The sequence below is a fragment of the Indicator indicator genome, chromosome 4 (assembly GCF_027791375.1).
Source record: "Indicator indicator isolate 239-I01 chromosome 4, UM_Iind_1.1, whole genome shotgun sequence".
Classification (NCBI taxonomy): Eukaryota; Metazoa; Chordata; class Aves; order Piciformes; family Indicatoridae; genus Indicator; species Indicator indicator.
Genome location: NC_072013.1, coordinates 19,480,244 through 19,508,038, shown reverse-complemented (window position 1 = coordinate 19,508,038; position 27,795 = coordinate 19,480,244). Strand labels below are relative to the sequence as shown.

General features: G+C 36.5%; 2 protein-coding genes across 2 annotated transcripts in view; one reads left to right on the top strand and one right to left on the bottom strand.

Moving 5' to 3' along the window:
• Positions 1-5,421: 5,421 nt before the first annotated feature.
• Positions 5,422-10,604, top strand: SERPINA10 (serpin family A member 10). Its single transcript, XM_054400638.1, has 4 exons — positions 5,422-6,154; positions 7,603-7,876; positions 8,569-8,716; positions 10,413-10,604. The coding sequence occupies exons 1-4, from the start codon at positions 5,446-5,448 to the stop codon at positions 10,602-10,604; spliced, it is 1,323 nt and encodes a 440-aa protein (XP_054256613.1). The 5' UTR covers positions 5,422-5,445.
• A 3,260-nt stretch (positions 10,605-13,864) lies between these two features.
• PPP4R4 (protein phosphatase 4 regulatory subunit 4) overlaps positions 13,865-27,795 on the bottom strand; it is a 53,231-nt gene continuing 39,300 nt past the window's right edge. Inside the window, exons 14-25 of the mRNA XM_054400329.1 lie at positions 27,191-27,373; positions 26,394-26,499; positions 25,453-25,600; positions 23,365-23,509; positions 22,491-22,532; positions 22,338-22,406; positions 20,072-20,147; positions 19,578-19,658; positions 19,150-19,243; positions 18,643-18,713; positions 17,739-17,877; positions 13,865-13,889 (exon numbers count right to left, since the gene is read on the bottom strand). Coding sequence (XP_054256304.1) covers positions 13,865-13,889; positions 17,739-17,877; positions 18,643-18,713; positions 19,150-19,243; positions 19,578-19,658; positions 20,072-20,147; positions 22,338-22,406; positions 22,491-22,532; positions 23,365-23,509; positions 25,453-25,600; positions 26,394-26,499; positions 27,191-27,373 — 1,179 coding nt within the window. The remainder of the gene's footprint in view (positions 13,890-17,738; positions 17,878-18,642; positions 18,714-19,149; positions 19,244-19,577; positions 19,659-20,071; positions 20,148-22,337; positions 22,407-22,490; positions 22,533-23,364; positions 23,510-25,452; positions 25,601-26,393; positions 26,500-27,190; positions 27,374-27,795) is intronic.

Below are 27,795 nucleotides of genomic sequence, written 5' to 3'. Positions count from 1 at the left end.
CAGGCTAAGAAGGGGCTTGGTTGCTATTGTCATTGCAAAGAATATTACTGATTTTGCTGAGCACAAAAGCTAGGTAAGATTTTGAGTGAATCAGGTTTTCCTTGTATTGTCTTATTGGGCCACAAATACACTTCCACAGCCTCCACAAGATGAATAGATTCAAAGGCACACTGCAGTAATGTAATGAGAAGGAATTTGAATTTCAAACATAACTGATTTACTACAAATAAATCTAGACTAGGAGGCAGGAAAAAAAATGTCCAGTCATCTAGACAGAGAACTGAAGTTCTGGAGTCACTGGGGTGTTCACAGTGGAGCTTTCATGTTTAGGGAATAGACAACACGACATTAGGGCAGGGCCTTCACTCAGTAACCTTAATCTGTCTGTGTTCTTTAGTATAATGCCCATGCTTGGAGCCTGTTATGACCAGGATTGTTTCTAAAAGGAAGAATATTTTAAAATAATTTAAACCAAGGAAGAATATAAGTACCTAGAGCCTGCAATACTTCATGACCTTTCTGTTAAACCTCTTAAGAGAATAAAACCCACAAATGCACTCCAGTAATGTGTCCTTGCAATGGCCATACCATATGTACATATGTACCATATGTACATATATATTTGGTTTTTATTTTAATTATTATTTTCTTTCCAATTTGGTTGAAAAATAGAAACTAGTCTTCTTGTCTCAAGTTTTTAGACCAAATTCTTTTTCTTTTACAATCAAATCAGAATGTCCTGTTTCATTTGGGAATATTTTAAAAAGTAATTTAGAAGCATGAAGGGGAAGTTGGGAGTTCCAGGTTTACATTTATTTAGAATTAGGCCAATGATCAAAATTGTGAAGAGTTTAGATCATGATCACACTATAGAAATTGATGGGTAAATTATCTGTCTTAAAGAATGTGCCCTGCACAATGAGTAATGCTCATGACCCAAAACCAGACTGTCAAATTTGTCCAAGCAAGACCAAGGGAAAATTCAAAAAGTTTATTTTTACTTTCCATAGCTCTGTGCAGCTTTTGCAGGAATATCAGCTTCCCCTCTTCTGTCTTTTGTAGGAGACATATCATACAGTGCTTCTCAGTCGGTTAATTTTGACATACTGGTGTTATTGAATACCTGGCACACTCTTGAAACAGGGAGTTGAGCCCTGGTCTCTCATCTCAAAGAACTTGCATAGCAAGGGAGCTGCCACACCCCTACAAATGTCCTGTATCTTCTTCCTCCCTCCTTTGTGAGGTGTCTTAGTGAATAGTGACCTATTCTTTTATGGAAGACAGTATTTTAAGCAGGATAGGGTACTGCTTTCCCCACTGCTTAGAACCTGTCTCTACAATAAATCACCTGGGCAGCTGCATGTGTGCTGGGGTGAAATCCTGCTAGGTGCTGAAGGGCTGGATGCAAAGAATTTACTGTTCTCTTGTTTCTCATTAAAGATATAACATATTTACTGGAATAGACCCTCCTTCATTATGCCATTTATAGGAAACACAACATGGGGTGTTTATAAAGCAGTTAATTTATAACAGACAAACCCAGATTATCACTCTTTGGAAGAGCAAATATTTGCTGAAAAACTTCTATATGGGGCAGATCTTCATCTCAATTTTAAACATAGTTGGCTAAGAAAAGTTAAGAGGAGCTACCCAACAGGTAAGACCAGATTTATATAAGCATTTAGACTGTAAAGGATTACCATATTATAAAATATATATATATATATACACACATAATTATACACATTTATCTGCTAGTTTCTAGATATTTGTTTTAAATTATTTTAGATTTTAGTCTACATTCCACTATACTTAATTTTTCTCTCTCTAATGCCTTTGGAAGAAAATTGCACTTGAGCAAGAAACTTCTTGCTTTGTTATCTGAGACTACTAGAAACACATGATTAACACTTATATGTTTAGCAGTAAACTGTCTACACATAAAATGAATTCTTTAAAATTAGCAATAAGCTTAATTTGGGTCTAAAAATAAAAGTTTATAATGTGCAAAAATATTTATTGTTTCCAGGACTATTTTTCCTAGTCCACATTTTATTTTTAACTGTTCCTAAAGGTGAATGATAAAGCTGCTGTAACATTAACTTCACGTTTTTGCAATCTGAAATTTGCAGTGAATGGTTAGTGCAGTTGTGAGGTTCTTATTCCTATGATGTTCATAACACCCAAATCAGTAGCATTTGTGTGTGTCTAAGGATGCAGGACTCTTTCCTTGAGTATTGTATGGTCTGGAACATGCCTGTAAACAAGGGCTTCTGCATTTGCCCCTTCCTTTCAATCTGAACCTATCTGTATTAGAAAGGCAGAGCCCTCTGGAAGGCAGCTCACCACTTTCCCCATTCAGTTGCTTCATGTTTCCTGTGGGAAATGTGGTGGCCCACCTTAGCCACATACTGTCCCAAACCTCTCAGACAGAGATACTGCTGCTAAATGCAGCACTGTCAGATGTTGCAAAGGAACTGCAGTAGTCCCAGAAAATACGGGGGGAACCTGGTGTTATGCAACGTCTAACAAGCAGTTAGGTTTGATGTTTTAGAGGACTGCTGCTGTTGCAGAAAACCCTTTCTCTGTGACTGAATATGATCAAAAGCAAAATTTTCAAATCCCTGCCTCTGCTAGAGCTGACTCTGCAATGTCCAAGGATACCTCTTTGAAGTAGGGATGACACTCCCAGGGGAAACAACCTCCGTCTTTGCTGCCAGGGAAGGCACGGCATTGTGGCAAGAACAGTACCTTGATGCCTGTGTTATTTCCCACAAAAGTGGGTCACTATATAAGGAAAAGAACTGGCTAGCATTTACTGTAATAGCTCTTAACAGAACAGCTTGCAGTCTATCAGGGGAGAGTAAGTACCGCAGCCCTGCCGAAGTCATATGCACCATTTGACCAGAAAGGCAGCAGCTGAAATCAAGTCATCCCCTTCCCTGTTCCAGTACTATGGAATCCAAACACTGGAAATCTCATTAAAAATAAAGCAAGAGTTAGTGAGAAAGAAAAAATATTCACAAACACAGTACGCTGCATATTTTAGCCTGATCCCTGGCTGCCATGCACTTGAGAGAAGGCATAACATTCAGGGGTTGCACTGTCTCCAGATTAAGTCCTTACAGCCCATCTGTGTTGCACCAAGTACAGAACGTGACCTATTATATCAAAAGAAAATAGCACACCACCTGACTGCCAAAAGCATCCTGTGACTTGGCACCCAAATGTCTCAGTACTCACATAAACATACCTTTTCAGGACTAACTCCCACAGCCTGAATCAGGCAACTGTGAAATTCAGCAGAACTGTGAAGAAACAGCAATCAAATAAAACCAGCTCTCCCATATGTCAAATCACAAATGACACAATTTATTAATTTGCTGTTACAGATCGTTAACTTAAAAGGAGTAGTTAATAGTTCCATGTGTTTGTTGAATCACTTACTACTTTAACAGTGGGCCATATAATCCATATTGTCATCTCATTTATTCATTCATATGCCACTGCTATACAAAAGGCTTCCGTGCAGCCTTGCTGGTTTTGAACATCCTATTTAATTTACAATGGGAAAATGTGAAACCAAAGATTGTGGCCATTAACATTTTTTCCATAATAAGCAATGGATGCAATCCCAACACTGCTGTATGTGAAAGACATTTGATGGGAAGATGAATAATGAGCATATTTGCATTTTACGCTTGAAAAGTGCATTTGCATGTGCAAATTTACACAGGCAATGCCTGATGCTAAAGTTTGCCTGAGGCCTTAGAAGCACAGAATGGTAGGGGTTGGAAGGGATCTCTGAAGATCATCTAGTCTAATACTCCCGCTAGTGCAGGTTCACCTACATCAGACTGCACAGGAACATGTCCAGATGGGTTTTGAAAGTCTCCAGATGAGACTCCACAACATTTCTGGGCAGCCTGTTTCAGTACTCTGTCACCCTCACAGTAAAGAAGTTTAAGTCCAAGTGAAACCTCCTGTGTTCTTGTTTGTACCTGTTGCTCCTTGTCCTATCACTAGGCACAGCTGAGAAGAGACCAGTCCCATCCTCATGACCTCCATCCCTTAGATATTGATATGCATTTCTAAGATCCCCTCTCAGTCTTCTCTTTTCCAGTCTAAAGAGCCCCAGGTTTCTCAGCCTTTCCTTGTAAGAGATGCTCCAGTCCCTTAATCCTCGTGGCCCTCCATTGGATTCTATCCAGTAGTTTCCTGTCTGTCTTGAACATGGGACACAGAACTGGACACAATACTCCAGGTGCAGCCTCACCAGAGCAGAGGGGGAGGAGAACCTCTCTCAAACTGCTGGCCACAGTCTTCTTATTATCCTCCAGAATACCCTTGGCCTTCTTGGCCACAAGGGCACATTGCTGGCTTATGGTGAACTTCTTGTCCACCAGCATTCTCAGATCCTTCTCCAGAGAGCTGCTTTCCAGCAGGTTAACCCCTACTGATGCATGCAGTTATTCCTCCCCAGCTGCAGGACACTACGCTTGCCCTTGTTGAACTTCATGAGGCTCACTTCTGCCCAGCTTGCCAGCCTGTCCAGGTATTGCTGAATCGCAGCACAGCCTTCTGACGTGTCAGACACTCCTCCCAGTTTTGTATCCAGCGAACCTGCTGAGAGTACACTTTGTTCCTTCTTCTGGGTGGTTGATGATTATGTCGAACAAGACTGGACCCAGTACTGACCCCTGGGGAACACCACTAGGGACCATTGATCACAACGCTCTGTGTCTTATATGTGTCCAGTTCTCCTAGTACTTTGTTGGACAGATGAGAGGCCCTTTGAGTATTAACTTTGATACTGGAACATGGTATTTTCAGGCAGGAGTCAGCAGTGACAAATCTGCTTCTGCATTTGTTTGACAGTGAACCCTAACAGAACAGGAAATCCTATGGCATATAGTTAGGAGAATGATCTGAGTGGTGGTACTAAACAACCTATAGCGGAAGGATGATAAGTGAAATGAAATCATGAAAGGCAAGCGTGGGATTTTCACCACATGCCTGCCTAGAACTCTTGTGCTTAACGATGACATCTATTTCACAGGAGTGAAAGTTGAGGCACAGGCCCAACAAGCCTGCACTTGCTCTACCATTTCATTTTGCAACAGAATTACAAATTAGCAAGGGAAAATCAGTGAAATACTTCTGATGTGATCCACCAATACCAGAAGACCATAGTATTTCTTCTGGATTCACTTAATGACGTTGGAAACTTCTTTCATTGACCTAAATCTGATCTTTCAGATAGGAAACAGATCTCAGGTTTAGAGTATATACACTGAAGACCCAGAAAGATTGCCTCTCTATATCTATGACCTTGTGTATTGTGAATAGAAGAACAAACTAATAAATCGTTGTTATGCCCTTTTTTATTTTTTTCTTTCTCCATTTTTCTACTAGGAAAAGAAGAGCTTGTTTCTGGATCTCAACATGAAAACAGGAATTTACCTACTTCTCTTAAGTGAAATATGTGTGGAAACGATCAAGGCTAGCATCAAACCTAAAATTCCAAGGAAGGACAAAGATAATAATTTCTTACAAATAAATAAAAATGTTAGTATTTCTGAAGAATGGCATCATCATAAAAACATCTCTAAACCTTTTGAAGACCAAGGTCTTGAAGACTTCACTCTTTACAACTTCACTGAAAAGACTGCAAATTTTGGGTTTAACCTTTACAGAAAAATTGCTATGACACATGATAACAATGTAATCTTCTCTCCCCTTTCTGTATCAGCTCTCATGACCACATATATGCTGGCAGCTAAAGGGGAAACACACAGACAAATAGTAAAAAGCCTAAACCTCCATGCCTTGAAGGACAGAGCAGATCACCATCACTTACCAGCTTTGTTTAAACAACTGAAAGATAACATTACGATGAATGAAGAACTTCTCCTTGTGGAAGGTACTCTTTCTTTCATCCAAAAAGACTTCAGAATCAAGGAGTCTTTCCTCAATTTATCAAAACAGTACTTTGATATGGAATTTCTGAAGGTGGACTTTCAAAACTCTGCACAGGCAAAGTCTGTCATAAATCAAAACATTAACAAAAGGACTAAAGGAAAAATCCCAGAGCTTTTTGAAGAGCTTGACCGCCATAATAAACTGCTGCTTGTGGACTACATTGTCTTTAAAGGTAATTGCTTGTTTTATTTTGCAAAATTATTATTTATTAGAAGAGTCAGCACTCTGTCTTCAGTTACATTAGGGGAAGTTCAAATGAATTCCAGATGCCCTGTTTTCCCCATGTCCCTATCTAGATGTAATTTCTTCTATTAATTTTATTTAATAGGATATTATTTTTCATGATAGGGAACCACAATTATTCTGTACTTCCTTCCATACAACAGAGCCTCAAAGAGAACAAAAAACTCTGCATCAACCTATGTCAATCCATCTTCAAATGATCCCTTTTCATTATTAAAAGGATGTTTAATTTTCATTCACCAATTAAAATGAAAAAGCCTTAATTGTCACAGTCTTTTGAATACTGGGTACTGGGCATAAAATCATTTACTGATTTTGCACAAAATCGTGAAAACTAAAGAATTCTCTCTATTTCAGTCACAAATCTTTTTCCCTGGAGTAACTGAAGTATGCCACTATATTACCTTACAGGGTGAGCGGGGAAAAAATAGCTGTGGTGGACAGAGATTGTTCTGTGGAGAAGTCCAGTACTGACAAATACCTTACACTCCTTTTTCTGTTAGTGTCTTTCTGACTACTGGTTTACAAGATAGATAAGGGACTCCAAAAGAAGGTCCTGCCAATGACAGGGAGCCATAGCCCACCCTTTTCTCTGAAACAGCCATACAGAAGCCAGAGACACCCAGTCAGGTAAAAAGCAAAGAGTTAGTGTGACAAGGGGCACAAGAGGAATGTTGTGTGGAGTACCCACAGCCACAGTCACTACTCCAGTCCAAAGCATTCAGCACATGCCATCCATGGAAACCCCACTAAAATAAATGCACACATGAGAACAGAAAATAACCCCTCAGCCATATGGCCTCTCTATGGACTAAATTTATTCTCACAAAAGTCCAATGCCAAGATTACTTTTCCTGGTAGAAAATTGGAGAAAATAGATTAATGGCTGTGGCTATGTTTGAAAGCAATGGTAGAGAACAGAATCATTAGTCCAGAAGAGGTTATATTCCAGTGCACCTTAGAAGTCTGCTCTGATGAATCTCGAACTAAAAGATTGTATAACTAATTTAAAAACAGGATGTTGAACAGCTGGTAGAGGATCCTGGAGAAGGTGTCATGTTAGTAATACTCATATGGCATTCAATTAACATCAAGGGTATCATTTCTGAACTTCACTGGCAACTAATCAACCTTAGAAAAATATTTCCATTCTTTCCTTACAAATAGAGGAGTTTATTTTGTGACTTACTTCCCTTTCCTGATGCCAAAAATGTAAAGCACATAAACTAAATGTACTGCAATTGCCATCCACTTATCCCAGACACAACTGACATCCACATCAGCTAGACATAGAAAATATACTTTTTTTTCAAGGGCTTCTGAACATTTTCTGAACAACCTTGAAAGCACATAATGATTTTTTTTTTCTTTCTTCAGGCAAGTGGGTTTATCCTTTTAATCCCAAATTCACAGAAGTGGAGACTTTCCACATAAACAAATACAGAAGCGTGCAGGTACCCATGATGTTCAAGTCAGATAAAGTTAATTCAACTTTTGATGAGAATTTAAGATGCACTGTGATAAAGCTACCCTACAAAGGGAAAGCCCACATGCTAGTTGTCATCCCAGAAAAGGAGGGAGATTACATATCGCTTGAAGACCATTTGACTATGGAGCTTGTGGAATCCTGGCTTGGAAACATGAAAACCAGGTATTGTTTGACACTTTGGCCTTAATGTCTTCTTTGTCTGTTGACACACAGCAAGAAAGCACAACAAAGATTAGCTGGCTTTGCTACCCTTTTCACATGCTGTCAATTCTGTGGCATTGGTATCTCCACAGAGTAGGGATCCTTTACTGGCCTAACAACAGCCCACCCTAAATACCTTTGAATGGCAGGGGAAAGCTTCTACTCTGAGGTGACAAGTTGGCCAGCTCAGTTAGAAATGTCTGCCCCTCTGCAGGTGTAGTCAATCTAGTCTTTCCAAATTCTTCCTTAGGCCTTCTCTCTCCTTAAATTTTAAATTGTGCACTGCCATACACAGTGAAGAATAAATGTAAATACACAGCGTATTTACTAAACCTTTACTGCCAGTGGAAATGTGAAGTAATGGATAAAATCAGATAAATTTTCACTGGTCAATAAATTAGTGTGTCACCCTGATATCTACACAGTGTAAGTACTGGCAGAAGAATTTTATACAGAGAAGGAAGTGATTTCTAGAATCTTTGGCAGTCAACAGATCAGAGATGATATTCTGCCAACCTACATTCCAGCAGAGGTTATTTAGGTTTTGCCCCTTATTTTTCTGTGTAAAGCTTCATTCCTGACTAGAGTGCATTTCAGCAGTCAAGTGATCTATACAGCTGAGAATTTTGCATTGAATTCTTTTCCCCATGCAGAAAAGTGGACATTTCATTTCCAAAGTTCAAACTACAGCAAAGATACAAAATGAAGAAACTGCTTCATGCTCTTGGAATGAAAAATCTTTTTACACATACAGCAGATCTTAGCCATCTCACAGATCAAGGATATGTAGCAGTTTCACAGGTAAGCCTTCTAAAATTATTTGCTATTTGAATTACAATAGTATGTAAATAGTCCAGCCAAGATACTATGTCATATGCACTTCTAACACTAATAGGAAAGGGACTAATTTTCCAAGTATATGCACATCTTTGGAGGTCATCTGGTCCAACACAATGGAACAGGCTGCTCAGAGAGGTTGTGGAGTCTCCTCTGGAGACTTCCAAAACCTATCTAGATACATTCCTGTGCAACCTGATCTAGGCATACATGCATAGCAGTAGGGTTGGACTAGATGATCTCCAGAGGCACTTTCCAACCTCTACCATTCTGATTCTGTAACCATCCTGCTCAAGCATGATCACCTCAAGTCAGTTGCTGAGTCCCAACAGGTTTTCAGCATGTCTAAGCAGGGGAGAATCCACAGCTTCTCTGGGCAATCTGTGGCAGTGCTGTCACCCTCACAGTGCAGAAGTGTTTCCTGATGCTCTGAGGGAACCTCCTATGCTTCAGCTGGTGCCAATTCAACTCTGGTCCTGTCACTGGGCATGACTGAAATGAGCCTGGCTCTGTCTTGCTTGCACCCTCCCCTCATGGATTTGTACCCTATCAAAAAGAACCTTCTAAGCTACTGGTGCTGCTGTTACAAGTCTGACTTAACAAAACACCTTTTTTAGGAAATTGTAACATCCTAAGAATAAACATCTAATGGACAAGATTGCAGTGATTTTCAGTTGGGAAGTGCAATGTCAATCTACAGCACTTTTCTCCCTTCCCTTTGATCATACAAGTATTCCATGATGATTCTCAGCAGTTAACTATTCTGTTATCATGAAAAAAAAATCATATTTGAATAGTAGCAGCTAACTGATAATAGAAGCAATATGTTCATCAACTATGAAGTGCCAGAGGAGCATCCTGTGCCTGTGAATCATGATAGCCAGCCTCATTATTTAAGGATAGTTAGCAGAGAGCTCAACACTGCTGAAGCCCTTCAACTGTCTTCATGTAAATCATTCCTAGGAGTTTGGGAGCTGGGAATACACTAGCTGACTAGGCAGTTCACCAATACAGACCAAATAGAGGGGAAGTATTAAGAAGTATATACAGGCTCAAAGAACAAAAAGGGAAAGGAATCAGATCATGTCAGGCTGCAATTTCAGTGGGAAGGAAAGGTCCTCAGACCATTCCAGGATTTTACCTCATCGCTGTACATACTTAGCTTGTGCTGCCAAATGTGCAAATTAGAAATACACAGGCAAAAGCCCAAGACTGGTGCATTTGCCTAAGCCCTCAGCTGCAAATGGTGTATCCAGCCAGTCAGTGTTTGTGACTGACAAAAACATCTCCCACTTTTGAGAAACTCTCTTTTACCGTTAAATATCAAAGATGAGTACTACACAAATGTAATGGTTGCTTCATGCTACCAGCTGAAAGAACAAAATAACTAAGTGAGGCCTATGCTCAGAAATATGGAAAAGCACAACGACACCTGAACTAACATCCTCACTCTTAAGCACTATTGTCATGGTGGCTGTACTAACAGCTCTGCAGACAGCTTATGGGTATACTGGTTTAACACTGAGCCAGAATGCACAGACCTACTCATTTTTCACCCTTAACAGAAGTCCACTTCTACTTAATGCCTTGCACTTCGAAAAACATTTCTTTGTGTTAGTATTTATGTCTGCCACTACTTTATTTCTGCATTACATTTCAGGTTGTCCAAAAAGCAGTAATTGAAGTGGATGAAGAAGGAACTGAAGCTACAGCAGCTAGTGGATCAGAAATAACTGCATTCACAGTGCCTCCCATCATCAAAGTGGACCGACCATTCCTTTTTATGATTTTTGAAGAAACTTTTAAAACATTACTGTTCATTGGCAGGGTGGTTGATCCAACAGAAATGTGAACAAAGGTAACACTATCTATCCTGTGTCTTGTAAAATCTACCATGCAAATTAAAAAAATAAACCCACAGAAGTGAACTTTCAAAACCCAAGATTTTAGTGACAAGTCTGAATGAAAATCATAGATTCATATGCCAAAATATTCAGGAAATGCATTCCAAAATGCTGTACTTGATAATCCTCAACATTTTCTACTGTTGGAATGAGCCTAGTGACCTCAACATTAGCAGAATTTTGCCACTTACAAAAACAGAAGTAGGATCAAGCTCTAAAAGAGAATTTACAGCCTCTGGCTAGAGATCTTTGCTAGTGTAGAAATTAAATTGAGTCTGCAATGAAGTCTGCATTGTCTGGAATGTGACCTCTTGCAAGTGTTTATTCAAAATCTCAAATACCCTCATTTTCTAAGGGTACATGATGTGCTGCTTTTAAAATGTTCTTTCTATTGAAAACAAAATAATTCTTAAAAATTCAGAACTGGCAATATCTGATTTTGTACTACTTTGTAACATCAAGCTAGGCTATTCATAAAACCAAAAGGATGAACTATGTAACATGATTCCATGCCTGAACTAAGACAGACTTTGATAGGCAAAAACATACCTTCATAAAAGTGGAATAATTCTATTTAGAGTTGATCCTAAAATCGAAAAGGTGTTGCCAAAATATTTCAGAAAAATATTTCCAGCATTCAATTCACTCTATTGAAGGAGTGCAGAATCTTCAGGAGAACAGCAAGACCCTTAACATATAGCAAATTTTAATTAGCATCAGAGTCCTAAATATAAAGTATGAAACGACACAAAAAGCTACTTCTAGCTAAATGTAAATTACAGATCTACGTGCTATTCTGATTGCTCATGGTCTTCTCAAAATAGCTGCCCAAAAGGGGGCAGCAGACTTTTCAAAATCATAGAATCTTTTAACTCTTCTATCAGCAAATGCATATAGACAGATGCTTCTACAAGACAATATACAAAACATACATTACAGGATAAAGCTGGTAAACATCTCTAAAGAATTTCTTCAGTTGCCTACAGCACCCAGACACTTGTATGAGCCACTCACCAAAGGATTTAGCAGGCAGACTGGTATCTGACTAGACTGCTTCACACTGCATGAATCTAAACTCCTTCTTACCCCTAAGTGATTAACAGGATGAATGTTGTTATAGAGAACCACACAATTATCACTGTACAATTGACCTCTAGCTGTTATTCTGAACTGCAGGTAAAAACAATTGCTATGATGGGTTCAAAGCTATTGCTGCTGTCCAACAGAAGTAACCCAGAAGCAAGTAGCCCACAAAAGACTGCTGGGATGGAGATCTGTAGTGTGAAGGCCTGATGAACGTATGCACGAGGCACCAGAAGTTTGTACAAGGAAGATGTGTAGACCAAAGAACTATCTAAATAGAATGTTTAAAGATTACGTAGCAGGAGTTTAATACATAGCAGTGTTACTGAGTGGAGCATGTGTTATCAGCATTAACTAAATTAACCAGTTAAAAATGACAGACAAATGTAGCCAATAAAAAAAAAAATGACAGACTGTACCCAGAACTCATTACATGCTTACTAAGGGGAAAATAGCTTGGATTCAAGTTTCTTAGCTTACTGGTTGTTCTGCATTGTTCTAGTAAAGGCATCTGAGAGTCAAACACAGTTTTGAGTGTCTTCTGCAAGCTAGGTATTGCTGTGATGAGTTTGGTCTCTGGCAGAAGTCAGACTGAGAACAGGGTGAGCCCATTGGTCAGCAGCATAGCTGTCATTTTGAGTTACTTGTTCCTTGGGGAACTGGTAGTATCTGATTCATGAATGAGACAAAAGCAGCACTTGGGAGGAGCCAGCATAGGTCATCCATGAATCTGTATCAATATTGCATGCTAAACATCGTAATGCTTGAAAATGATTTTAAAGAAATCCCTGGTTTACAGTATCTTACAGCAGGCTGCAGAACCTGAACAATATCTGTGATTAAAGACAGAGAACACACCTAAATCCAACTGCAGTGCAACTTAAGAATTCAGACAGTTAAACACTGCTAAATACAAAGATGCATTTTATATTTCACACACAGCAGAATACATCTAGCATTGTTATTATGTAAAATAAACACCTTCTATAGGTAAATGCTTTTATTTCAATTATAAAAGATGCCCTGAGTTTTTTTTCAAGAATATGCATGTATAGCATTGTCCTAGGCTTTATTTTGAGTATACCATCATTTGCATTTTTACATTATAAAAAGTAACCACACACGCATACGCATTCACAGATCAGATCATCTTTATCATACACCAGTAAAGTCTAAAAACCACATATTTCTTGTATCAATATATTTATGCTGCTCCCATTTTGAAATAGCGAAGCTGACAATAGCTTCATAGGCTCTATCTCAAGTGTTGGCATAAATATTTTTTTAATAGAATTGCATGTTTTCCACAGACAAACTTTGATAGAAACATTTGCATTAATACAAACAAATGTAGATGACATCACTGAAGCATGATAGCTTGCAATAGCAGCTGATTAAAAACTAGATTCATCATTATAAATTATTCAAGTGAAAATACAATCTGAAATACTAAAAATTAAAACAAGTATTTATACAACAAAACTTGTGAAATAAAAGGGTTTTTTTATATCATCTGGACACATTGCTTTTAGATTGCTTTGAAACTTACACAGGATTTTTATGAACTTAATACTCATAAAAACATTACTTCCAAATTCACAGCACAATGCTATTGAAGGTTATATTTTATACAGACTAATCAATGGTTCTGGACTTTGGTCTTAAATCAGGTTTGAAGGTTCTTTAAAATGTGGCATTTCTTTTTCATTATTCGTAACAATTCCTTCTATTCCTGCATAAAACATGGGTGCTAAGAATTGCTGAAAATTGTAAATAAGCCAATCAAGTAATGGACATGTGCATTCTAAATCCAAGAATTTATACTACAAAGGCGTAATTGAAGGAAACAAAATCCTCTCTTTAGCTGCAGCAGTTAAAAACACAGAGCTGAAGTTGTATTTCATAACATTTCACTACAACATTAGAATTCTGCAACCATTACATTACTTATTGGAACGTTATTTTACATCTTGGGATTGTATTAAAAAGTTTAAAAGTTTTAACATTGTAAGATGCATTTTATTCACTCCAGGCATTAGAGAGTGCCATCTGCTGCTCCCACCTTTTCACACCAGAATGTTGCTTCCACCAGTCTCTGGTTCCCTTCTTTTTTCTCCCAGAAGGTCTAAGAGTTTGATTTTCTGTTTTTTCTTCATACAAAAGAAGAAACACATAATAGGGCATTGCTATACTATTAAATAACAAAACACAATACATTGTTGTGTGCAACATATGCATGGAATTCTTAGCTGCTGTACTTTAAAAATTACTAACTGCTTTACTGCACCCACTGAAAACGCCAAATGGACACATTCTGAGGGCATTCTTCACAATAAGGGCATACTGACACATACAGGTCATATAGAGACTCCTCTCAATGAGATGGCGAAGGTAGTACAAGCAGTCATGGTTAATTCTTCCACAGAAAATCAGAAAAGTACATTTGCTCTGTAAATTGACTTAAGGTCTCTTGTGGGATAAAACATTCAACCAGTGCTCTTTCTGATTCTTTCCTATTCCTATAGGTGCTTAAAGCAGGTATTCATCTCTTTAAGTTATAGGAGTGCATCTTCAGCATAATTCTTGCAATTTCTACTGCCTATTACCCAAAATCCTGAAAATGATACTGAAGTTAACTATCATTATCTTGTCACCTGTTTGTGAGCACTGGATCAGTATTTACTGAGTTGTTTTTTTTTAATTTTCTTGCTTCTACATTATCATCAAAATGAAGGAATGTTTTAATTGGCATGCGTATTTCTGAAACAGGACAGAGAAAATGTTTGAACTCATGAGTGAAATCCTCAGATTTCCAACAAAGTAACTTTGGGGTTTGAAAAATTCCTGGAACAACAGGATTGTATGAAATCAGAAATCCTTCATCCCTGCAAACCACGCTACATTGTCAAAAGTGAACATTTGCCAATAATCAGTAGACTATATTTACAGAAAATAGTACACTTAAGTAATTAAATAATTTTTTGTCAAAATATGCCTCACTTTGAACAATCATTAATTATATCTGCTGGTATTTTAATCACTAAACAACATATTACTGCTCAATTTTCCATTCTTCAAAAGCACACATAATTACATAGTAGAAGTCACCTTACTCATGTTCCAGAGCCAATGATCTAAAAGTTAGACCTTGCCAGAATGAAGATGTCAGAGTAATGTCTAACTAGCACATATGTTAATTTACATGATGATATGGCCTAAATATATACTATATATACTCAACTTTCATTTCTCACAAATGTTCTGCCTTGGTGAGACTCATTCATGAGCATCTATTCAATTGCACCACTCATTGTACAATTTTCAAATTATTTTCTCAATACGAGTTATTTGCATAAACTGCTTATATATATTTGATATAATTTTTTAAATTCAATCTAGAAAAAAATGTTTCCTTGAAACTGATTTTTTTTTTTCATTTTAGTATGTGTCTATTTAGCACCAGGACTGACTTCCTGAACAAAAGAAAGATAAAAGAGGTACACCTAAACATCTGCAGTTAACAAGGTTATGTAGATGAATGCATTTACCACCTGTATCTGTATCTCTTAATATCTCCTTAAGGAGCTGCTCTATTTTGAAAACAATTAAGTTTGGGGCCAGATTACAAAAGAGAAATTGAATCTACAATGCAGCAGACATTATACCAGCTTGAGAGAGGCATTTTCCCACAAGAACATGGAAGATTAAAACTCACATTCAAAACTAAATGTAGGTCATCCTTTAAGCCTGCTCTTCATTCTCCAAAAATGTTTTTCTTCCCTTAGTATATCCTCTTGGCTTCTGACACTATACAGTTCAGGGACTTTGTGAACCAGTGAGAATATTCATTGTGTTTGATCAGATACCTACTTTCAAGTAGTCTGCTGCTAAGCTATTCACTTGGGAATGGTACGTTGTGACTGTAAGTTGAGTCTCCTACATTCTGCTTTCCTGCCTGAAGACAAAGATACAAACTGCTCCATGTGAGTCTTTTTCTGCTCCTTTGTATTCAAACAAATGATATCAGCCTTATTTGAAATGACAGTCAGAAAAACCTTTGAAACGTGGAAAATTTTTATGTGATGTAAAAAAGTATGTCCAACTAATCTAACTGCTTTGTGAGTATTAATGAATATATTTTCCCCAAATCCTTGTAAGACTGATAAGTAGAATTTATATAATGGTTGCTAAAAAAAACTTACATTTCAACAAATTTGCTGATTTCAAAGACAGGGAATGGAGGTATACAGTGATTGGGGTGGAAGCACATGGAGATTTGAGCACACTTAATTTTTCAAAGTATGTAGCACTGTATGTTATGTACTCAAGATACATGTCCTATTTTCTTTATAGATAGCTGAAAAGATCAGTATGTCTATTAATCTAACTGCTGGGCTTGAAATCATGCACTTTGAAGTAAGTGATCACCAAATGATCACCTATAAAACATCTGAAGTATTTTTGGGTAATATTTAGGAAAAAGCATTAGACTCCCCAAAAAAAACCAGGGAGCAGAGTGTAATTTGACTTGGCACCTCAAGGTACTTCTGCTGTGAAATCACTGACCACACAAACAGTCCACCTTCATTCACTACTTATCTTCCAACCTTTTCTACAAAGACAATGTAGTTTTAGAAACAACAGAGCATTAAGCAAGCTTGATTTAATTCCAGAGCAAATTTATCTTGTAGAGTGAAGGAGGTAAAATTCCAGTAGAAAAACTCCTATGTGATCATACAGCAAGAGACTGTATCATATTTTAATGCATACAAGTAACAGAATGTATGTTCAGAGAACTTAATTCCTTAAACTTTTGAGCATTTTATTTTACATTTTAGGAATTGTATTAACTTATATCTGTGAGTAAAGTGGGCTTGGTTCACTTTTTAAAAGGAACCTAAAAATAGTGATGTGGAAAATACGAGCTCATATGGATACTTAATTCATCTGAAAAGACCTCTCAAGAGATCACTGTTGCTATTGCTTCCTCTTCATACTTGGCAAACCAATGTAAGGTATTTCTTCTTTCCTGTCTGGTGCAAGTTTCAAATCTTAAGTTCATTATCTTTGACCAGCAAGTCAAAGCTTCACATTCTCAGACTCTCCTTTCATCCTTGGTCTGTAATACCTATTCAGATTTCCAAGGCCCAGTTTGAATTTCCCTATACTTTTCAGTTTCTAGTAGTTTCTGCTATACTTAAGTCTACTTTCCCAAACAATCTCCCTTGATAGCAAAGAAAAAACTTAGTTTGAGCACCGAAAATTACAGGTAGTGTCATGATAGAAAATTAGAACAAGTTATAGTGTAAAAGGAATCTGCAGAGAACTGGCTACTACAGAGATTTGACTAAGTACACATCACAGCAGTTTTCTAAGATTTTTCTTACACTTTTCTCACAGGAGGAAATAAATTCATCTTGGATTTTGTTCTTGCAAAACATTTAACAGTTTAGACTGATACTTGAAGGAATCCAGTCTGAGGGAGATGCCTAGCATTTAATTTTGCCTAAATGGTTAAGGTAAGCCAAAGAAGGCAGCCACAATAACAAGTAGCAGTCCTAGTTCACCATAACTCTCAAAATTCATCATGAAATTGTTACACAATAATACATAAACATACATAAGCACATTAAAAGAAGGAAAAGGAAAACCTAAATCATATAACAATACATACATTGTTTCTACTAGAGGCAGTTAAATCACTAGTTGTAGTTACTATGTATCAAATGAGCTAACCCTCACTTACTCCCTCTCCACCCTCCCCATAATGTACCAGCTGAATGCAAACATGTGCAGGAGAAACAACATCAAAGAGTAATTAAAAGGGAGCTTAATCTTAAAAACACTTATAATTGCACACATTACATTTTTACCCTGCTATTTTCGTATTTCAAAACCTGGGTGTAGAAGGATCATAAATATAGGCTTAAATTTACATGGCTTCTGTGCCCTTTGTAAATGTTACCCATAAGCTTGATTTAAACTTGTCAATCACTTACATGCTCGTCCTTCTGGACTGACTCTCTTTGGTTCCATTATTCTTTTGATGAGCTGAGTTAAATAAGCTGCGAGAAGCAGCATTGGAAGGTAAGGTACCATTCCCACTACCACCAGTGGAATGAGTCCGGAATGAATCATCTGAAATAAAAAGTTACAGTTTAGACAAAAAAATTTGTCTGAGAAATATACACAGAGCGTAAACAGAATGAGCCATTCTTTCCTGTGGCAATAGTGGTGTATTTCCTGTGGCAATAATCCAAAACTTTAGCTTTCTGTAAGGAAATGGTTTCAATTTAATGTTTCTTCAAGTATTTTTATGAAAATGCTAAATAAAAATAAACAGAAGACACATTTTGGAAAACAGGAATAATACATTTAAGAAATGAAAACAGTGAGATTTGATTGGCCAGGCTTTAGCTGCTTAAAAATTAGCTACTTCATGCAAGCTAATCATCCAATGTTCATTGATAGTGAACAGAAAAAGACAGGTTTTTCTAGGAAGCAATTCATCTTTTCCTAATTTTTAATTATCCAAACTCTTCAACAGCAAATGGAGAGAGGGGCATTTCCAGATAGCAATTTATTTCCCTACTTCAGCAAAATGAGCAAAATGAGTAGAGAGGCAAATTACAATATCAATCTTTTTATGACATCCAAAATGCCAATCAAGAAATGCTAAGCTAATTTTACTTTCACTACTAAATGTAACTTTAAACAAAAGTGTAACAAAATAAAAAAATGAATCTGAAATAAAACTGGACTAGCACCTAAGTGCTCAATCGTATTTTATATCTATTATTCTGTGTTCTTAAGAGAAATGGTATCTTGCAGTATGCCTAATAGGCCCCCACACATTCAGCACCCCCCAAAAAAATGTAAAATATAATATGATAACCTACTTACCGCTAAAGGATAACATACAACTCTTTCCCATTCCTGATATTGAGGATGTATATCCTGTATTAGAGATTTTACTTAAAAAACAAAACAAAACAAAACAAAAATTGTGTACCAATTGCACCATCATGCTGTTTAATAGTGTTAGAAGTAAATTTCTAAGTTCATCTGAAAAAATTAAATGAGATAGTTATGCTGGAATTTCTTTAAGAAATATATGAATTTAGATCTAGCAGTTCATAATGAAAAATCTTTTTTAGATATGACAAAAGGTGACCTATATTAACTTAGATGTGATTTAATAACTTATAGGCCTCAGCATGTTTTAAAATGGTATTTTTTTCTCTCAGCTCTGAATTATATACCTTAATCAGTTAAACAGAAAGCTGATCTTTTAGGTCACAACTCAGTGAGTTTATCACTACATTTACAGATTCATGTGCATATAATTTCAGAACAGTTGTCTATTAGGTAAACAGATGCCTATGTGGTAAACAATGAAGACAAAGATACTTAGGACACTTGTCTGTGTTGCTGTATTTTGGATGCAGTGCTTGAGTACTGAAAGACTGGCTTCGAACCAACTTGGACTTTTTGTCTTCTTTGCCTGAAATTGTAAGCAGCAGAAAATTTTAACATAGATATTGTATTTCTGCAGTAATTCAGAACACTTTTAAACATAATTTTCTCTCATCCCGTGCTAACTGAAGGAACCGATTTAAATACTTCAGTAATAAAAAATAAACCTAATGTCATTGATTTCTGTACTGAAGAATAACAATAAAAATCATAGAAAACACATTCAGTTTTAAGAGTGGAATCTTCCCCTAGAGGTGAAGTAGGTGAAACTTGGCCCAAAAAGTACCAATGGAAGCTTTGTTGAGTTTTAACCTGCTGATGTGAGATCAAAGCATTCCCAAAGTTTTTTAAAGAGTTCTTACCTGCTGATATACCAGAAGAGCTTCCTGGAACAGACACAGTGATACTTTTTGTCAACATTGATGATGTTTTACTGTCTCTACCTAAAAAAAACCCCAACAAATAAATAAACAAATACTTCTCTCTTAAAGCTTAACTTTAAATAAATAAAGAGGATGAAATAAAACGCAGTCCTGGGGCAAACAGTAATATCTAATCCAGTGCTACTAACACTTCAGAAATACCACAGGAAAGGACTTACACATTACATCCCAAAATGAAAAATATTAGAGAACTAAAATCATCATGTATTTTATTAATAAAGCCAAATGCCCTCTAATAAAATGAGGCTATTTTACATAAATATCTTTAAAAATATATAGAAAAAAGTTTTCTTGCTCCTTTCTAACACTCTATTGTTTAGTGTATAAAACCATGTTTTCTGCTCCTTTCACTTCTGCCTTTGTAGAATAGTAATGCATGCACAAACGACACATAAACAAAACCTCAAACTTACGCTTCTTTTCAAACATTTTATCATTAATGTTTGTAGACCTTCCTTCATTTTGCTGCTTCTCCTTTTCTAATTGTTCCTATAGAAAAATAATAATTTTCTAAGGTATTACTCTAAAAAAATTTAATTGTGTTTCAACTAGGCATTGCTTCCAAATGACCAAAATAACAGTCAATTTCTATTCTCTCCTGCTATTAGTACAACTCCTAGTGAATATTTAGACAATCAATTAAATAAAAATCACAGAATTTAATGATGAAGGACCCTTACAATTGAAGTTTGCATTTAAATCTCATTGGCAGTGGACAATGTAAAATTTTTGTGCTACACAGACACTTTGGTAATAGAGCTGCCAATATTTTTAATTCAAACATCCAAATCAATGAAAGCATTCTTCCCAAATGGTACAGTGTGTCACACATACTCAAACATTTTAAAGGTCCAAAATTAATATCTACAATTGATAAGCCTTTATGCAAAACAAAACCAAGAAATTTGTTCGCCTTTCTGCAGTATTAGCAAGCTTTAGGATATCTTTTGAGAGCGCAGTCATAGAGAGAAGACAATGTTAACACAGTTACATAAATAACTTCAAAAGCCAATACTTCCTGCAGGGTTCTTGGTGAATAGATATCACTCCAACTTCAGAAATCTATGTGGTATTATTTTCTGTACTATATTCATAATGAAATTGGCAAGTGAACGATAATTGTTCTACCATTTTTCATTTCACTCTAATTACTAACCACGGGGCGGGGGGGAGGGGTTTGTTTTGTTTTGTTGTCTTAAAAAGAGGTAATTAATTCAGGTCAACATTGCTGGAATATAGTTTCAACTAAGTCAATTACTAAAATTAAGGAAACTTATTAACACATTCAGTATTAAAGTCTGTAGCTGTCAGATACATTTAACCGGGTTCAATAGCTCCTCATCTATTTGGGACTGCAACACGTTGCTATTCATTGTGTACATCTCCAGTTCCTCAAAAGCATGCCTCTCTCAAAATACTTAACAAGACCTTTGTGATACAGATGGTAAGCCCATATAAATGGGCTACATCATAAAATACTGGTGCTTTTCTAGCTATAGAAACAGAGTAAAATTGGTTTTATCATACAATACATGATAACACAGACTGTATGACACCACAGCCCTAAATGCTTTTGCTATAAAAGCATGAATTGTATCTACTTAAATACTGCTAAAGGTCTCTGAATATGCTTACACAGGTTCTGAGAACAAAGCTTGAACCTTTCACTCTAGCTAACAGGACGTGTCAGGAAGTACATGAGGCATGTATCACAGAATTGAGAAAACCAGCTGCCTGCACTACTTACTGACACCAAAGTGGGCCACAAATGGAGGCTCTGTAGCAATCACAAAAAGGAAAAGGTGACACTTTTTAAACAGTCTTGAAACTCTTCTTGTTCACTACAGAGGACCTCAATTACTACAAGTCAGAGAAACCATGGTAATGAAATTTGGCCTCTCCTAATTCCTATCAGCTTCTTAGCTTCTTCCGCTTTAAGCTGGAGAGGAGGCAGCAGAATGGAGGACTGCAGTAATCTAATCTAGGCTGTGTGAAAATCTAGAAGGCTATATGATAAAATGCCTGCTGCAGCTTTTGCTTTGAGTCATGACTGAAGATAAAGTTCTAATTGGAAAAATATTCTACAGACTTCTCTTCCAAATCTTAAGTAATTTTTGGCAGTTTTTGCTCTGTACAACAGGCACTAAGTCACTCTGCCCCAGGCTGCGTTTACCAATGGCCTCTCTTTTTTCTATTTCTAGCTAACAGGAAAGCTTGTAAAGCAGTCTCCTTCAGTTTCCTTGGTACAAAAATTATGATATTAATTTATTTGCCTATGGAAGCTGTATTCTGAGGTGTTTCATTATTCAATTTACTATGTTATATGCACCTGAAAAATTTCTAAGCTCCTTCAAAAATATTTCATAACATTCACAACTTGAGGTGTGCTGAAGGCTTGGATTTTAGAACTACAGAGACATCAAGCATAAGTAATTTTCAAGGAAGTCCAGTTTGACCCTCTAACTGATACAGCAAAATTTAGGTAAGAAAGAAAAGTAAGTTATTTATTACTTTGAAAGACTTAACCCTATTGTGAAGTGTAAAATGAAACCACAGATAATGAAACTACTAGGATATCACAAGAATATGCATGTTTCTTACTCTAAAATTATTACCTTACTAAAATTTAGTGGAAAACTGTTTAAAAAAAAAAGGACAGGTTGTATTGATAAAATATACCACTTCCAAAAGAAGGTATTCTTGTCTCTCTTGATCCAATAAACCATTTTTGTAAAATCTTTTCTGAAACTTCAAAATAAAATCAATAAAGCAACACTACACGAAAATGGAATTAAAAGCACTTGGTGAATATTAAAGTTAGTAAGTACTCACAGCATCTACAGAGATCTCTATTCTGTCCAGTTCTAACACTGTCTATAAAGAAAATCAAAATATTATGTATCATTACGCTAAGGCACAGCATGCTAAAAACCTGCCCATATAAAAAGCTTAGAATAGTAGTACTCAAAATTAAATATGCCTTTTTTTCCAAAACATTTGAAGCCTATGCTTGTATTTTTGTGTCACAAATGTAGTTTAACATTGGCAGAGAGTTTTCTCAGAGGCCTGCTTAGACTCACAATGAAGAACTAACAGACTGTCTCTTTGGAACTCAAAATACACTCAAGGAAAGCACAGAAGCTTGAGTGGCTGGAGCACAGGAATCAAGACTTGAAAAAAAAACCAACAACTCAGGAATCTGAGTAAACCAGGATGCTCCACACAGGTGTTCACCCAAGGAAGATACCTTCCTGAGTTACTTCACTGCTTCTTTGAGATTAAGCATGGGTATGCCTTAATAATGTACTTCTTGGGGAATAGTCATATTACAAAAATGTTCATAACATTTCAAAATTCTGCAAACCCTTTATCTCTATACTTTAAAGCATGTAGATTAACAAAACAGCTCTACCTCAAAGACTTAATAATTTTTACTAGGTTAATCTTTAATGCTATCTGTAGTCACCATTTTTTCACAAATGGTCAAGGGCCTGCTTGCCTGGCCAAAATCCTGAATCCTAGTCACTAGAAAATAAATTAAGTATAAATATTGTATCTTCTTTAAATGGTCTAAAACTACATTACAGGTAACAGATTTTTTTAGTCTCCTGCTCTTAAGAGAATCAACAGAAAGCATAGCTTTGATCATCTTAACTTTTAATGCTAACCGCAAGACAGAATGCTGCTAGGAAAGAAAATAGCTTACTCTTTTTACAATACTCAGGACATCTTTGTCTTTCTCTTGGCAAAGAAGCTTCCTTATACATAATTCCAACTGCTGAAGTAAATGTTTATCAGTGGGAATCTTCAGAGTAGATTTAACTTTTGGTAACAAGTAGCATAGCTTCATTCTAAAAAAAAAAAAAATTAATCACTTTTTAAATGCAGATGTTTAATGAGTATCACTGATTTTTGTATTGCTAGCATGTGACATAAAATAATTAAGTTTGTATCTCTTATCACAGGATGTTAGAGGTTGGAAGGGACCTCAAGAGTTCATTGAGTCCAACCCCTCTGCCAGAGCAGGACCACAGAATCTATCATAGGTCACACAGGAATGCATACAGATAGGTCTTGAAAGTCTCCAGAGAAGGAGACTCCACAACCTCTCTGGACAGCCTGTTCCAGTGCTCTGTGACCCTCACAGTGAAGTTCCTCCTCATGCTGAGGTGGAATCTCCTGTGCTGTAGTTTATATCCATTGCTCCTTGTCCTATCACAGGGTGCAACTGAGAAGAGCCTGTCACCTCCCTCTTGACCCCAGCCCTCAGATATTTATAAGCATTTATTAAATGCCCTTTCAGTCTTGTCTTCTCCAGACTAAAAAGCCCCAGGGCTCTCAGCCTCTCCTCATAGGGCATGCGCTCCAGTTGCTTAATCATCCTGGTAGCTCTCCGTTGGACTTTCTCGAGTAGATCCCCATTCCTCTTGAACTGGGGAGCCCAAAACTGGATGCAGTATTCCAGCTGAGGTCTCACCAGGGCAGAGTAGAGGGGGAGGAGAACCTCCCTCGATCTGCTGGACACACTCATCTTAACGCACCCCAGAATACCATTGGTCCTTTTGGCCACAAGGGCACAATGCTGATCCATGGATAACTTGTTATCCACCAGGACTCCCAGGTCCTTCTTCACCAGGCTGCTCTCTAGCAGATCACCTCCTAACCTGTACAGAAATTATTGTTTCCAGACATACTGTAACATTATCAAAAATCTCTCCACAGATTGGGACTACAGTCCTGCATCTGAAAGTCATAACGATTTCTTTGGGTTTGGTTTTATTTTTTTAATCTGGAAAGATAAGAAGTAACAGGCTATGATGCCTTCAGCAGCTGTGAGCTGCTCTATTGAACGAAGACACATTTTTAAATGCCATAAATTCAGCTAGAAAATAAGAACAGAAACCTCAATCTTAAAACCATTCTGCTCAGACACTATGAAGATACACTTTTACTTGTCACTGGAGCGCCTCTGTGAAGCCAAACTTTGCCTGCTTTTAAACTGGACAACACAAAGTGAACTTAACCATATCTCTCATATACCAAGGACCAAAATTCTTCTCAGTGTACCTAGCTCACCAAGCTGGACTGCAGAAACAAGGAGCAGAATGAAGGACTTATAATCTAATGCTTATCTAAATGCAGTATTAGATATTCAGACACATTAGCAATGGAAACATGAATTACACACATCAGACAAAAAAAGGAACTATTTTTTTATTAGAAATAATTGCTTGTTCCCTGTTTAGTGATTTAAAAAAAAAACAGAAAAAACACTAACAAATTACTAACATAAATTTCTTTATATTTTTCTATTCTTTTTCAATTTACTTTAACAACGAAGTAGAAGCTTCTACATAAGGTAAAACCTATGCTAACTTCTTAAGCTCAGATCACTGAGAGAATTGCTTTTGTGTTTTATTTTACATATAGTGACATTTTAACAGATGGAAATTAATGGAGACTGTGAAGTTACATTTCTCTCTCTACACTCATGAAACTGCATATTACCTTCATCTATTGCTGGCTCCTTTGCCTCAGTGCTCCCGTTCCCTCCCAAAACCTGATGTTTTCAATCAGTTCCCCAAATACTCAGACTGACTTGCTTCTGTGGTTTGCTAACATCATTCCCATAATCCTCTACATCTTTAATACAGGTCATCCTGAAGGTATTACAAACCTTTTTACTCAAGTTATACTACAGAAGCAAAACAAAAAAAACTGTAGTAATATTTCTTAGTATGTTATTTAAAGCTTTTTTTTTCCTGTACACTGCTACATAGTCTTCATACAGTACCTCACATTTGCCACTGGATCATGTGTAAGTTCAAGCACAGGTAGAAAGAAGTATTTGCAGAAGAATGATTTTGAAAACAGTTCCATAATGAATTCACAAGTATCTAAAAACCGAAGTCTATTCCAATAACTTTTTCCTTGACCCAGTTCTGAAAAAAAATAATGGACAGATACTATCTATTAAGTTTTCAATGTCAGATAGAAAACATTTCAAGGGTAAAGCTTTGACTGAAAGACAGTAATCACATTCATCACAAGGCACACCTCAGCCTATCTAAATTCTTTCTTTCTGTGAAAACCCAACTTTCTGAATTCAATGACCAGTTTTGTCAGTGTGCAATTTTTTCAGAAATACGATTTGTCTATTTAACCGTTTGAAAAAAGCAAAAATAACGAGTGAACTGTGTTGAACTGTATGCCTTTCAAACCATGTCACAGGTGTATCAAATTACAGTGTAAGTGTTAGAGATTACTAATGGGAACTATTCAAATTTCTAACCTGCCTTTAAAACAAATAGCATAAGCCAAAAAGTCAACTTAGGTGACTAACTCATTCATAAATTAATTTCTGAGAAGATTTATTCAGCTTTTCTTACGCTGAAGCCTCTGGAAAATTTTACTTCTACAGAACAATTCCACTTTGTATATTGTAACACATCCAGCTAAGCAAGTTCGTATTCAAGGTTGGAAGGGTCTTGCCAAATCATCAATTTTTCATCATATTGCCTGCTTCCCAATTCCTTTGCATATGCTTCAGATACAATCCTCGCACATGCACAGTATGTTTTGCCAGCTGATGATAATATGAGCAACTGAATGCCTTCGAAGTGTAATCCCTCCAATGACGTCAGGAAGTTACACTGAATAAATATAGCCATAAACAACAGCTCTTCTATCAAAACTAACTTGCATCTCTAAGTAATCAAAGAAAATTTATCTTACGTTCAATCAGTTTCTGAATAACCTCATGCCTCTGCTCTTGTTTGCGATTGTAACGCAAATAAACGCAAAGAGTCCGAGCAGCTGCTTTTTGGACTGGCAGAACATTCTTGGAAGAAATAAAGAGAACACAATTAAACATATCTGAAGGAATGTGACTGAAAATGTAAAACAAAAAATAATCTAGAAATAGGAAATATAGCTAAAAATTAGCCAACTTTATACATGCTGAAATAATTAGCATAATGTAAGAGAAAATAAGGAAGTCTGGCCAATTCATGAGACATCTACTTCTTCATACCTTCTGCCTAACTTTTTTTATTTGATTATTTCATAAATGCCTTAAAATACTCAACATGTGAAAGGCACCTTCTATATCAGAAGTCTTAGAAAATAAAACTGAACAGCATCTTCTCTGCATTTGATTTCAGAAGAAAGTGTTCTTTCATAAAGAACAGAACACAATGCAAAGCAACATATGGAAAAAAACCAGGAAAAAGAAGACATATCTCAGAGTAAAAAGTTTTGGTTTACCTAGAAACAAATGGATCATGAGCACATGGAGAGGGTGGGAGGAAAAACATAACAATCTGTCAATCCAAATTTTGCTCCTCGAATGGGGGGAGTTCTCAGAGCAATTTTCCAGTTTTATATCAAAAAACCCACAGCTTGATATACCATATACAAAGACAAATAGTACTTAATATAACATATAAAGTACTATACAAAGCAAGTATCTGGTGGTCATTGTTCTAAATAGTGTAAACAAAAAACAATGGGAAAGAAACAGGCATACTCACATTTGTCAAAACGATTGTCAACATTCTGTGAAGAAAACGGTAATAAATCTGATCACTTGATATGATATGAGGGAGACATGCATATTTTTGTAGTAACTTCTCATGAGTTCTCCATTTTAAAGAAGTTGCTGCTCTTTGTTCTGCTGCTGTTAATGCAGGAATCAGGTCAGGAATAGACAATAACTGGAAATAAAAATATAAATGTTAAAATAACTTTACATTGGCTAGCTGTAGGTCACGTTAATAGGCTTAAAAAGCACATCATAGCAATGTGAAAAGGGAAGAAATTTTAAGAGGTCAATTCATTTCCCTCCTCAGGCAGGATCAACTACACTGTGACCATTTCCAGTAGATATTAGTCTACGTTGTTCTTTAAAAAAAAAAAAATTAGGTTTAAATACTCTCCCTTATGCAGTAAATTCCACTTAACTAGTCAAAAAGCTATCCCAATATCTAAGCAAGTACACTGTCATTTCCAGCTTCTCCTCCTGACAAAGAAAAACTAATCACTATTCTCTTTGTAATATCCTTTTACAGATATGAAAACTATTACAACAACCTTCCTCAGTCTTTTCTCTCAAACTAAATAAATTCAATTTTCATTC